At 45.1% G+C, this 13,875-nt stretch overlaps 2 protein-coding genes across 2 annotated transcripts; one reads left to right on the top strand and one right to left on the bottom strand.

The window, feature by feature from the left end:
• Positions 1 to 2,238: 2,238 nt before the first annotated feature.
• LOC120820897 (clathrin heavy chain linker domain-containing protein 1) lies at positions 2,239 to 11,357 on the bottom strand. Its single transcript, XM_040179132.2, has 12 exons — positions 10,771 to 11,357; positions 9,997 to 10,184; positions 9,485 to 9,573; positions 8,871 to 9,069; positions 8,619 to 8,734; positions 8,261 to 8,360; positions 5,901 to 6,007; positions 5,335 to 5,506; positions 5,044 to 5,246; positions 4,651 to 4,833; positions 4,114 to 4,326; positions 2,239 to 2,598 (listed from the first exon to the last, which is right to left on the bottom strand). Exons 1-11 carry the CDS (start codon positions 10,966 to 10,968, stop codon positions 4,130 to 4,132), a joined length of 1,752 nt encoding a protein of 583 aa, XP_040035066.2. The 5' UTR covers positions 10,969 to 11,357; the 3' UTR covers positions 2,239 to 2,598; positions 4,114 to 4,129.
• On the top strand, positions 11,326 to 13,508 carry rps27a (ribosomal protein S27a). The gene is made up of 6 exons (XM_040179134.2): positions 11,326 to 11,520; positions 11,632 to 11,696; positions 12,091 to 12,145; positions 12,735 to 12,820; positions 12,929 to 13,060; positions 13,320 to 13,508. The coding sequence occupies exons 2-6, from the start codon at positions 11,649 to 11,651 to the stop codon at positions 13,467 to 13,469; spliced, it is 471 nt and encodes a 156-aa protein (XP_040035068.1). The 5' UTR covers positions 11,326 to 11,520; positions 11,632 to 11,648; the 3' UTR covers positions 13,470 to 13,508.
• The last annotated feature ends 367 nt before the right edge of the window (positions 13,509 to 13,875 follow it).

Raw genomic sequence — 13,875 nt, 5'->3', positions numbered from 1 at the left:
ATTGACTTTCAAGGCCGTTATCAGCAGACAGAAGGTCAATCTGATGAGGAGGACTTTCTTATTTAGCATTTTCCAAACTGTCTTCACATGTGACCCTTCAATTTATAACTAGTGTGCTTCTCTGTGGGAACAGATGACTTTGGTCGCATCACTGGAACAAACGTCTATGGAAGCAAAGAAGTTCAAAGTGGAATAGTTTGGGTTTGAGTAATAACGGGCAAACCGTTTGGGGAGTCACGGGTTCACCCGACTCAACCATGAAGAAACTCGAGGGGATGCAGGAAGGGAATTATTCTTTCTCAGAAAGAGAAACACATGTGACAGAATCCAAAACTAGATCAGAGAGACTAAGGGTTGAGACGGTTTGAGGGCGCAGGGTTTGAGGTTTCATGGCCTCTATGAGCTAGTCTGAGTATTCAACATTATTCGATTTTACATTAAAAACGGTTTCAGTTCCAGTTGAGTTCCAAAAACGGAGAACACTGAACTTACAAACAAAAGGCCTCTGATGAACGATCATGTCTCCTCCTGGAAAGCAGCTGTTTGCTAATAACTTTACTTTAGTCGACCATCAATCGGTATTCAGAAACATTTCATTAATCATGAAAATAAGGCTTTCAGAATCCAAAGCTCGGCCCTCTCTGTGTCTGTGCTCCTCAGGCCTTAAAGGGAGCCGTTGCCTCCGGGTTGCAGCAGACTGTTTGTTCTCCAGTCAGAGGACGCTGCAGCTGCACCGTGAGTCACTGCACGTGATGGGAACTCCCCGGTACGGCTCCAGCTCACACCTTGTGACCCTCGACCCCTGACCAGAGCTTCCGATCAGCTGAGGTCGTCCCCGTCGTCGCTCCTTCACACGTCGGCACGCACGCCTTTTTCTCTGAGCTGCGCCTCAGGTTTTAGTCAAAACGGGGGGATAAATACTTCATTCAAAAGTTACCTCGATGAAAGGCTTTTTACTTAAAATTGCTGCAGGGAAAGATCATTTCAAGTGTTTTATACACTGATGGGTAGATTATATTTCATATTTTATTATTATATATCAAGTAAAAAGTAATTTCACTTCCATAATCAATACAGGATAGTAAAAGGTAAGTATTCTTGTCTGAGATGTTGTGCAGTAGAAGTGGAACGTAGTGGCAGGCTGCTTAAGTAACTTAAGTAAATACACTTTATGTAAATGAGAACAAATAAATGGTGAATTTGTGTGTGTGTGTGTGTGTTGACCCAGTTGTTGCGTGCCGCTGACACACAAAGTTATCTTTAGTCAGCTAGCAGGGAGGCTGCGGATGATGGCAGCTGCCCGGTTGCCGAGCAACAGGTTTGGATTGTTTACAGTGTGTTTCAGTGGAAGTTAACAGACGCCTGCGAGACCAGAGGGTAGGTGACATAAATAAATGTTGATGTTGTACAGCGTGCAGATTTGTACATGTGCTGTCTATTCGTTAAGTTATATCAATCTACTGCTCCACTGTGCTTAAGTACACATTTGGTAGTATGACACACTTGAGCGTCAGTCACTTGTTAAAGTATCTTTGGTGTGGTAACCATGCTCGTACTGCAGTAAAGGATCTGAATACTTGCTCCACAACTGCAGCAAGAAAACAACAAAGACAGAAAACATCCGGCTGGGAAGACAGATAATCCCGAAGCATCCGTTCACTAATGTGTTTTATGACAGTCAGCTGTTTGTCCTCCCACATTCTGTTTATCACATCAACGTGCGTGTTTGAATCTGAATCTTTCCATCCGAATAGTGACAATAAATTGACATGCTGCACTTGCTCAAAGAACTCTCTTTGCTTCCATCTGAGCCTCCTGGATGTGATATGGTACAGAAATATTCACCATTATGTCATTTCTTCAACCTGGATTTCTAGTGTGTGCTCTTCTGCTCTCTGTAATTTTAAAAACAAACACCAACAAGAAACGAATAAACAAACAGCTCAGCTACACGGAAAGGGAGGGGGGGGGGGGGGGGGTGTTACACAGCACTTTTCACTATTTTCTACTGATCCCTGAGTATTTATAAAACAAACACACACATAATATCCTGCTTGCGAGAATTACATCATGAATGGGAATCATTTGTGTGGGTTGATCCCAGTTAATATTTCCATGGATAAAAGGTGTTGCTGCTTTTGCAGAAAAATACTCTGTAGAGTTGGTTGATGGGAAATATTTCTGAGGCACGATGATGATGATTTGTGAAGAAAGCATTTTCCAGATGATGCAAGAGGCTTTTAAAACACTTTTAAACTGTTTATTTACCAAACGAAGTGGGACTCTTTTCTTAACACATAGAGGAACATTTCATCCTTCAGTTCATCACAAACATCCACACACACGGTTGTGAACGTATCGTTTTTTCATCCGAGAGAGAAGGAAGGTGGGGTTTGAAAATTAAAGAAGCTGTGTCATGGCCGGACCAGCATCACACACACACACACACACACACACACACACAGCAGGGGATCAATATGTTGTAAATGGAGCCAAGCAGTTGTGAGTCAGCACTAAATCTTTGCATCTCCCGTCTTTCTTCTGCTCTTCATATACACGTTCCTTTAGAAAATATTTCTCCTCCATGAAACACACAGTCTGTAAATACAAACATTGAAGCGTAAATATAACTACTGTGTTACTTGTCTAATAATGTTTTCAATCTAGGGGGCGTCGTAAACATCCGAAGGCTTTCTTAGAAATAACATGTTGATTACATTTTGTACTAAAATACAAGTATATCAGTGGTGGTGGTTTCTTTAAAGACCTCCCACTCGGTACATCAATGAGACATTTATTTTGGAAGGGTTTGTTTGTTGAATGAAAGTTACCCTAAAGCATTATATGACCTCAGGAGGGTGCCGGCCAGCAGGGCTGAGAGGACCAGCACCAACAGAGATGAGACTGGCACGAGGTAAAAAGAGTGTTTGGAGAGGTGAATGCGGCATCTCCACGCAGCTCAAGAGAGATAAACTCTGAATCACCTCCAGACGGCGCATGTTTCCCCCAATGTGATTTTACAGCTCAATCCAAGCTGGATTTCCTAAATTTGACATGTGAGCGGAGCGGGAACACAGAGGATGCTGGGTAAACAGTCAGCCTCAGTTTGTAGACCAGTGGGAGTGCATTTGCTCAGTCTGTGTGTCTGTGTGTGTGTCTCTGTGTGTGTGGCTTCGCTCACAGATCGAGGCCTACAGACGACACAAAGCCTCTTCTGTCTGACCCGCTAAGAGTGCGTGTTGTCAGGTTAGTTGGACTTGTGAGGACTCGTGACCTGCTGCACTTGTTATGAGGACATATTGGTTCAGATTAGAGTTAAACTGGTTATGTTAGCGAGATTACGGGTTAAATGTTTATTCTAGTTATAAGAATAAAGGGTGATTGTGGGAGTCGCGCCACCTCACGGCCGAAGTTAAATGTGTGTTCCAGTCAGCCGACACCAGAGAGAGACGGAGGAGGTCTCTAGGTTTAGTTGGGCCTCGCTGACCTTTCAACTCTCACCTCAATCAAATCAATGGCTGAATTTTTGTTTTCGGAAATTTACAATGTTATTTGGACATTTTTATGTCATAACAGATTGTATTTAAGATATAACATGATGCATTATTACATGATAACTTAAGCTACCTGTGTAAAACAAGAAGAGCAAGTACTTAGATATTTACTGCTCTCAAGGTCACTTGTAGTACAATAGGAAAATTGACAAATTTATATAATTAAACTGAGATTATGCTGCTTCCCCCCTGTTTTAGGCTTTAAGGCCACTTTAATCTCCATTTGTGAATCTGTTCGCCCCCTGCTGGCCGTCAGCCGCCACTACTTCAGACTTTTACCTGAGTCATCCCACAGAAACCAAGCAAAGATCAAAGGTCAAAGGTCTCCTAGATTAGGAGATCACGTGACTATGATGGGCGTAATCGAAATGTGCACGGCATAATGGTACCAAACAGATGACACATGACAAAAGTCCAGTTTTGAGTCTTCTCATTCTGTCGATCCTCTTTTGTGCAACGTGGGACTTTAGTTTAGCTCAATATAGACTGTGCATATGACCTCGTCATTGGCTGACTGATATAGCCAGCATCATCTTTTTGCTGTCTGTGATTATTCTACCTTTCAGGCTCGGTTCTCACAAGAACACGTGCTCCATGAGCCGGGCTCCCTCCGGGTCCGGGCTCATGACTCCGGTGCCACTCTGGTCCAGCAGAATGGATAGAACGGCCTGGCTCAGGTCAGCCCGGTTCAGCTCGGTGCACAGAGACGTCACGACAGTCCACTCGTCCACTGAAGAGCTGCTGTCCTGCAGGATCACCTCCTCCAAACCCCCTGAGAGGGCCGAGACACAGGTCGCTTCAGATCAGGTGGCACATTTAAAATGGGCACTTATAAGCTGCACAAGGCGCTATGAACTCAACCAGCCGTGAAATGCCGGGACAGCTTCATATATGTTGGTGTTTGCATGTTTCTGCTGGTATGTAGATTCGGGACTAAAACTGGTCCCCCGGTGTGTTTGAAATAGGACGTCCCATGTCAAAAGCACCATTTGTTGGGGGCCAAGTACCAACCAAACAGGCACAAACGCACTGAGAGAGGACGGCGTCGGACCTGCGTTCGTGTTGCCGTTGGCTTTGTACCAGTGTGTGTGTTTACCTCGCCCTTCGCCGACAAAGCTGTCCAGGAGCTGCAGAGCGAGCTGCTGCTGCAGAGGGTCAGCCAGCAGAGTGGAACAGGCCACGCCCATCGACAAGATGGCCGCCCCGCCCGGCTGAGGTGTTGTCAACAGCTGGAGGAGGGCGAGGCTGGGCGAGCGGTACAGAACCCACAGACAGTCGTCTGAAAGAGAGAGAGAGAGAGGGAGAGAGTGAGGAGCCTTTTCGAAGATGGACATTTCTAAATCAACTGTTGATGATGTTTTCCTTGCATGTGAGGGGCCATTGCTGCTTTATAATGGATTTAAAATTTGTTTTTTCAATCCAAGACAAACCTGTTCACCACGATGGTAAACAGGTACACGCACACACACACACACACACACACACGCACCAGCTGTGAGGTCTTGGCTGTGATCGATGAACTCTGCGGCGCTGTGGATGAAGCCCCTCCTGCAGATGGTCAGTGCGGTCTTCCTGTCCAGCCCGCAGGCCGAGTAGACGGTGGTGGCCAGCGCCAGACAAAGGTCAGCCACGACGGGGCTCTCCTGAGCATGCTCAGTCAGGGTGTCGCCCGCATCCTCAGAGAAGGTCAGTCTGCCAGGATGGAGACGGTTAAGAGCCGAGCAGCAGAAGCCGATCAACAAAAACAAAACCCGTGCTGCGGTTTCCCCGTCGCGTTTACTTGTCGTAGTTGACGGCGTGGGTGATGAGCCGCGTGGCGCCCTGCTGCAGGGAGCTGCGGACGAGCTGCAGGGAGAGAGCCGCCGGCAGCTTCTCGCCGGCTGGGAGGGTCACCAGTAGGGCCTGCAGGAAGAGGAAGAGAGGGGGGGCGGAGCCCGGCGCCCCCTTCACATCTGGGAGAGAGACAGGCGACCAGGAAGACGTGTCTCAATGGAAAACATGAACCAATAAACCGGGACACACTTTGTCTCGATGTCCTCGCCGAGGTGTGGAGGGCATCGGTTCCATTGGCAGTGAAATAGTTCTTCAGTACTTAATTCGATTTAAGTAATTTCAACGATTTCTACAATTACACGTTTCACAGATGCCTGATAGCAACAAAGTAAGTAAGTAAAATAAATGAAAGATAATAAAACAGTGATTGAGACAAATAACGTCTTTACTGCACAGAAAAGGGCGGAGAACCAAACACAAAACACAATCATGGAAGTCTAACAGAGAAGAACAACCATGGAAGGCACCGTTCTTTATCTCGTATCGTCCCTTGCATACGTGTCCGTTTCCCACCTTGAAACATCTCCATGATGTCGAGGTTCCTCAGCACTCCTCGAGGAGACCGGGCGGCGTGGAGAGCAGCTTCCTCGTACTCAGCTGAATCAAAGAGCTCAATGAACCTGGTGAAGAGAGGGAGATCATTCAGAGTCCAGAGGGACTGACCAAGACGTGTCTTGGTCAGTCCCCTTGGCAAATCCCCTCCGGCTCCGTGGCTGTCTCAACCGGTCCGTGCCATGAGAGCCACCATGCGAGCGTCGGAAAGGAGATGGCGTAAATATAAACGACCTGACGACCTGCTTGAATTTCAATCTCTCCTCTCCTCGTTCTCTGCCTCTATCTCTGCTGCCAAAAGCTCTTTCTACCAGTCCAAAATCGAATCCTCATTCTCTAACCCCAAAAAACTCTTCTCGATCTTCTCCAATCTCCTCGAACCCCCTACCCCTCCTCCCCCCTCCACCCTTCTTCCGGGAGACTTTGTCAACTACTTCACCAAGAAAATAGCTGACATACGCTCCTCCTTCTCAAACCCACCACCTACTTCTCGCGTCCCACCGACCTCACCTCTTTCGCCCTCACTTCCCTCTTTCACCGCCCTCTCTCCTAACCAAATTCTTACCCTAGTAACCTCTGCCCGTCCGACCACCTGCCCTCTTGACCCCATTCCATCACATCTTCTACAATCTATCGCACCTGACCTTCTTCCGTTCCTTACCTTTCTCATCAACAACGCTCTGTTATCTGGCTGTTTTCCCAATTCTCTGAAGGAGGCAAGAGTCAACCCTCTCCTGAAGAAACCCACCCTCAACCCTTCTGAAGAAAACAACTACAGACCGGTCTCTCTTCTTCCCTTCTTGTCCAAAACCCTTGAACGTGCTATCTTTAATCAACTCTCCTCTTATCTCCACTGTAACAACCTCCTTGACCCCCACCAGTCAGGTTTCAAGGCAGGCCACTCTACAGAGACTGCTCTCCTTGCTGTCTCTGAGCAACTCCACACTGCTAGAGCCGCCTCTCTCTCCTCTGTCCTCATCCTTCTGGACCTCTCTGCTGCATTTGACACGGTCAACCACCAGATCCTTATTTCCTCCCTTCAAGAACTTGGTGTCACAGGCTCTGCTCTCTCCCTTCTCTCGTCCTACCTCGATGGCCGCACCTACCGGGTAACCTGGCGAGGATCTGTGTCGGAACCGTGTCCTCTTACTACTGGAGTTCCTCAGGGTTCCGTGCTGGGTCCCCTCCTGTTTTCGCTTTACACCAACTCTCTTGGCGCTGTCATTCGCTCGCATGGCTTCTCCTACCACAGCTATGCCGATGACACCCAACTAATTCTCTCCTTCCCTCGCTCGGACACCCAGGTGGCGGCTCGGATCTCTGCCTGTCTAACTGACATCTCTCAGTGGATGTCCGCCCACCATCTGAAAATCAACCCCGACAAGACTGAACTACTTCTCTTTCCCGGAAAAGATTCGCTTACCCAGGACCTGACAGTCAACTTTGGAAACTCTGTGCTAACGCCCACTTCGACTGCTAAGAACCTCGGCGTCACACTCGACAACCAACTCTCCCTGACTCCCAACATCACTGCGACAACGCGATCCTGTAGATACACGCTCTACAACATCAGGAGAATACGTCCCCTTCTCACTCAGAAGGCAGCGCAGGTACTGATTCAGGCTCTTGTCATCTCCCGCCTGGACTACTGCAACTCCCTCCTGGCAGGTCTCCCTGCCACCGCCATTCGACCTCTGCAGCTCATTCAGAATGCAGCAGCTCGACTGGTCTTCAACCTTCCGAAATTCTCCCACACTACTCCACTCCTCCGCTCTCTTCACTGGCTACCGGTGGCCGCCCGCATCCAGTTCAAAACACTGGTGCTCACGTACCATGCTGTGAATGGATCGGGTCCAGCTTACATCCAGGACATGGTCAAACCCTACATCCCAACCCGCACTCTCCGCTCTGCATCTGCAAAACTACTCGTCCCTCCCTCACTGAGAGCAAAACACTCGACTAGGTCTCGACTCTTCGCTGTCCTTGCGCCGAAATGGTGGAACGCGCTCTCTGAAGACATCAGGACCGCAGAGAGCCTTCACATCTTCCGCCGCAAACTAAAGACACACCTCTTCAGACTCTACCTCGACTAAAGACTAACAAATTGCAGCACTTAAATTGTACTTGTGACGTCACTCATCTATAGCAAATTGTAAATTCGCTTATTTGAGGAAATTGCACTTTCTTGTTTCTTGTTCTCCTGAGTTTGTACCCTATGGTTGAATGCACTTATTGTACGTCGCTTTGGATAAAAGCGTCAGCTAAATGACATGTAATGTAATGTAATGTAATGTAATGTAATGTGTCTGCGGACGCGGCACCTGCTCAGGTATTCCTCCAGGAGTTTGGACTCGTCGACTCCGGTCGGCTCTTCGTGCTCGAACAAGTTGGCGTCGATGAAGCGACCTTCTTCCTCCGTCACTGCAGGATGGATGGAAAGAATAAAGAGGACACTTCCTTTTTAGGCCTCAGCGTTAAATACCCTTGATGATGACGTTTAGATTTGTTACACGCTGAGATGTCAAGGCGGGTTTTGACCATTTAAAACTCTTGTGTGAAAAATCACACCGAGAGCTGGAACTTCATGGAACAGTAAATGAAGCAGTAGAGAAAGAAAATATGTGGTGAACATTTCTACCATCATATTAAACCCATGAACACTTAGCAGCAGTGTCTCACCGCTGCTCTGTCTGATGTTCTCCAGCATGGAACCCAAGAGCTTCTCCAGAGGAACCTGCGGATTGTCGCCCTCCCAGCTGGACAGACGGTCGGACACTGACGTCAGACGCTTGTATCTGCAGACGGACGGTAAGTCGCAGAACAGCATGAGCACTTGATTCCTCGGCAGGTATGAATGTGTAACTGTGGGGAACGAGGTACGTTGATGTCTTATAGAGCTACGTTCCTGGAGACACTTTCCAGGGCTCTTACAGGACTTTCAGCCGGATGTTCTTGGTGCTCAGCTGGTCTCTGTGGTCCTTGAGTCTCTGCAGCTTGCCGTCCAGCTCGGCTTTGACCTCCAAGGAGACGCGGTGACTCTTCCTTTCCAGTAAAGCAGCCCTGTGGGACTCCAGGCGCTTCAGGTGACCGTCCAGAGCCTCCGGGTCCGCTGATTCGCCCACAGTCAGACCTGGATGTTTTACCAGAGACCAGATTTAACGGTCTCTTAGCAGTAATTTAATGTTGCCCTTTGTTTATCTTTGTAATTTCGTTTGAGTTTCTTCGTTGCCATATTGCATTTCTTTGTGGTTGTTGGATTTTATTTCCAGCAAGACGCAGTCTCTGAAACAAAAGCTTCAACCGGCCCAATTTATTATCAGGTCAAGATTTACTGCAGAAAACAATATTTACATCCTTGAATGTGGACATTGACAAGTAAACGTCTTTTTTCTTTTCAAACCACTTAATCGACCATAAACCACCTCGACTGTCCTACAAATATAGAAGTAAATAAATGATCACAGTTATCTTTCAAAATAGAGATCCTGATCATACACAGCACGTAGTACACTTTATTCAAATCAGAGTATTAGTATCAGTGGTACCAGGTATCCATGTGCACTGCTCTTGAGATGATTTCTGTCTCTTCATCTCCTCTTGAAGTTCTGCTGTTTCCTTGTGAATTACACAGATTCTGGAAATGTTCAAAGAGAGAGTTGCAGTCAGAAAACGGATGGAAGTTTTGTTTAAAACATTAAAACAATATAAACTTGATTTTCAAACATTACTATCATTCACACTATAAAGGTTCATCTCTTAATTGATAATGTATAAAATACAGCGTCTCTCAAAGAATTGAAATATAATTTTTTTTTTTTTAAATGCTGCTCTCAAAAACTGAACTGTTACATACAAAAAAGTTTATACGACGTGATGTTTTGCTATAAATTAAATCAAATAGTCTATCCTCAACTGGAATTTATAAATAGAAAAATATCTCTTTTTAAGTAACCAAAAGTTTTTTTAGGAGTAAAAAGCTCAATTAAGGGCTTAAGGGCCTCTAACTTTGAATCCCTCACACATCGTTCTCGATGATCGAGAATTGATAAAATAGCACCTCTCCCTGAGTTGGGCGGCTCGTCTCTGGCAGCTCATCAGTGACTCTGAGTGTGACGTGGAGGCCGCCAGAGTCCTCTGAGCCGCCTTGGCCTCGTCCTGCCTCCTCTGCAGCGTCCCGATTACGTCATCGTACTCGGCCTTTATGGTCAGCAGAAGTCTCTTGTAGGCCGTCGCTCGTCCGATCACCTGCGGGAAACGAGACCGGGAGGAGACACATAAAGAGAGATCATATCAATGAAGTAAAACCATGTTAGGAAAACTCTCAAAGTTTAGCAAGACTTAAAATAGGAAAAGTGAAAGTATGCGGTAGGTTAATATAAAATTGAATAATGCGTTAATGTGTTCATCATTTTAATGTTGCAGCTGATGGTAAGAAGATAATTCACACTGCTGGATGGGTTACCTTAAATAATAATCATAATCTTATAGTGTGTTATATTTGAAATGAACAATCTGAATCTAAAATAAGCGATAAAAAGTAGAACATCTCCTTCTAAGATGTAATGTTAGTGGAGTAGAAGTATACAGTGTATTACAGTACGTGTATTTTTTACTGTACAGCAAAGACTGGTCCACTGCAAGAAGTACCACTAAGTTTTACTTTGGTAAAATAATAATGTAAAAATATTCTGAAGTTTTTTAAGAATCAAAGGTTGCCAAGAACGGCTGATTCCAACGTGTATTGATTCCAACTAGCTGGATGTGAAGTTATGGGTGCGAACTTACTAAAGTCAAATGAACAACACCATTACGTTTCGGCAACGTTAAATACCTTATCGAAGACGCAGCTGTAGATGGAGAAGCGGGCCGGTTCCTCTCCGGATCCCCGTAGGAACCGCTTCTCTTGTTCGATAAACTCATCCAGCGATCGGAAAAACCTTTCATCGCTCTCAGAGATCAAAATGTCCCGCGTCGAACATCTGTCTTCTATTATTAAAGACGAGCAGCTGGAGTTTCGTGGCACAGACATTGTTAATAATTGTTAATCAATTGTCCAACTGAAGTAAAGGTGCATTACGTGAAGTCACCTGGGCATTGTATGTTATGGATTTGTCTGTTTCCGTTTTAAACAATATGCAGTACGATGAATACCGATTTAAATAGCGATAGAGTTGATGAAAGACGTAACTGATGAATCAACCACAACATAAAACATTTGGAGATCTTTGGATTTAGCGGTGCTGATTAATTTACGGTTAACGCTGGCTTACTTTGATTTACGCTTCGACTGCGTTGCTATGGTTACTGGCGAATTGTACCTGTGAAGTTATTTATTTAGTTGTTTGTTATATTACGTGTTTCTTTTTAATTGCATCCAATCATGCCCGTTGATATGCATTATTGGACCAACCGTATTTCTGTTTGACGAAAGGTCACACAAAAATAAATAAATAAAATACGTAAATAATTTCGATCAGGCACTGTTGACGGCCTACCCACCCGTGCAAACGCGGGCAGAAAACCCCATTGCTCGCTTTCGGAAGCCCTCTTCTCATGATCCGCCATTAGGAGTGAACCTGTGGTAAGATCGTGCTCTATGCTTAAACCTAAATATTAACACTCAACTACGTTTTCAACGACTACATTTGTAAAGAAACAACCGGTAATAAGTGTTATGTGTTTCCCCGTGTAGGTGGGTAGAACGCCAGGATGCAGATTTTTGTCAAAACCCTCACGGGAAAGACCATAACCCTCGAGGTGAGTGAGCCGGGCTGTGGCGGAGCGCTGCGGCGTTCAGTTGCTGCAGTTACTTCGATTTTTATAGAAGTAATTGCCAAAAATGCAAACACTTACACCAATAATTAACCCCAACATTAGCTAAATCAGCTGCTGCGGTGCTTACACGTATTTAAACATCGCTAGCGTGGATTCTATGTACTCCCGTAGCCTATAAGCTAATTGGCTATGCTAGCAGTTACGCAGAAGTCCGTAAACACGTGTCTGAAGCCGTCTTAAAATGACCGTGTTACCGCTTAGTTTTCAGTATGATTTATTAATGGAAAATGGGTTAACATTCATCTTCCCAAATGTGTTGGCAGCATTGACCGGAAGAAGGTGTCACGGCTGACATGTCTCCTTTACTTTTTCTCAGGTTGAGCCTTCAGATACTATCGAAAATGTCAAGGCCAAAATCCAGGACAAAGAGGGTGAGTTATTTAATCTGTACGTAAAGTCAGTTTTGGCAGCAGTAATTTGTAGAAGACACGAGATGGTGGAATCCAACTAAAGTGATTTACTGAAGTACTTTAGCATAACCTAAAACTATGTGTGGTAGTTGTAATGCCACAGGGACTTATTTGTGTACTTTTAACTGCTGTTAAAATCAACTTCTAGGTTTTGGGCAATATCTACTTTTAAGATGTCCCTTTGGCCTGTGGGGAAAATAACTGGCTTATTCCTTAAATACAATAACTGTTACCACAACAGTCCATCCTGTCAATTACCTGATCAGTTATGCACACACTGATGGATAATCTTGATTAAGAATCAACATCCGTTACTGAAATCATCTTAAATATGGGTGACAACACCTAGCAAATACTGGCTGTATAGCTAGAAATGACTAATATCAGAAAAAGAAGCGAGGGATGTTAAATCAGGATGTACAACTACATCCTGTATAACTGAGTTATAGTTCCTTGACTGAAACTTCCACTGAGTTTTTTTTAAAATGCTCTCTGGTTTTAACTTTTTTGCTGTATAATCTTAGCGTTAACCATCCCCATCTCTCTGCAGGTATCCCTCCTGATCAGCAGAGGTTGATCTTCGCTGGTAAGCAGCTGGAGGATGGACGCACGCTGTCCGACTACAACATCCAGAAGGTGAGCAGAGGACCAGAAACATGGTTCTCATTCAAAATGTTTGTTTCACGTTCACTGTTATTTGTTAATGTTTTAAAAGACCAACCGGCTAACTTTTCTCATCTTCAGGAGTCCACCCTTCACTTGGTGTTGAGGCTGCGTGGTGGTGCTAAGAAGAGGAAGAAGAAGTCTTACACCACCCCCAAGAAGAACAAGCACAAGAGGAAGAAGGTCAAGCTGGCTGTGCTGAAGTACTACAAGGTAAAAACGGGCTATTTAAATCCTACCTAATGACATTCTGGTTAAACTGAGTCCTTAGTTGCTGCTTTTAAATCTGAAGGAGCACCTCAACACATGCAAATGTGAAGTTTAATTACAAGTCAGACTTTAAAAGATCTCGAGACGATGGTCAAAAAAGTAATACTTAATACCTTCAGGGTTTTATTCAAAGATCAAATTTGAGGATGCATCTTGGGAGTGAAAAGTTTTGACTCGTGTTTTTTTTCCTTCCTCCCTCCAGGTGGACGAGAACGGTAAAATCCACCGGCTGAGGCGCGAGTGTCCCGCAGACGAGTGTGGTGCCGGCGTCTTCATGGCGAGCCACTTTGACCGCCACTACTGTGGCAAGTGCTGCCTCACCTACTGCTTCAACAAGCCCGAGGACAAGTAGACTGGTGTTAACAATAAAGACTCAAATGTTTTGACACAACTCGAACTGTGTTTTCTCTGCAGCTTTTAATTAAACATTCTTCATCCTGGATATCGCTCTGTTTGTATTCTGCTGGCAAAGTGAATACTAAATTTATTTCAAGCAGCTTAAATAAATCTGAGACTTAGGAAATATAAATTATGATTAGAGCAAGAAAGACAGAGCTGAATATCTTGTCACTCATGATGTCAAATCTGGTTTTGGCTGGAAAGGTTGAGTGACTAATCAAAATACCATTTTTCCCCACTGAGTGACCATGTCCTTTCACACAAGTATCGTATGGACTCATGAGTTCTAAGCAATGTCTACACTTTGGAAAAGTTATAATGAACGTAGCTGGTCAGTAAAAAAAACACAGGTGAAATGA

This window comes from Gasterosteus aculeatus, chromosome 6 (assembly GCF_964276395.1).
Source record: "Gasterosteus aculeatus chromosome 6, fGasAcu3.hap1.1, whole genome shotgun sequence".
NCBI classification, from domain to species: domain Eukaryota; kingdom Metazoa; phylum Chordata; class Actinopteri; order Perciformes; family Gasterosteidae; genus Gasterosteus; species Gasterosteus aculeatus.
Note: the sequence above shows the minus strand (reverse complement) of the source record. Positions and strands in the feature narration are given on the sequence as shown.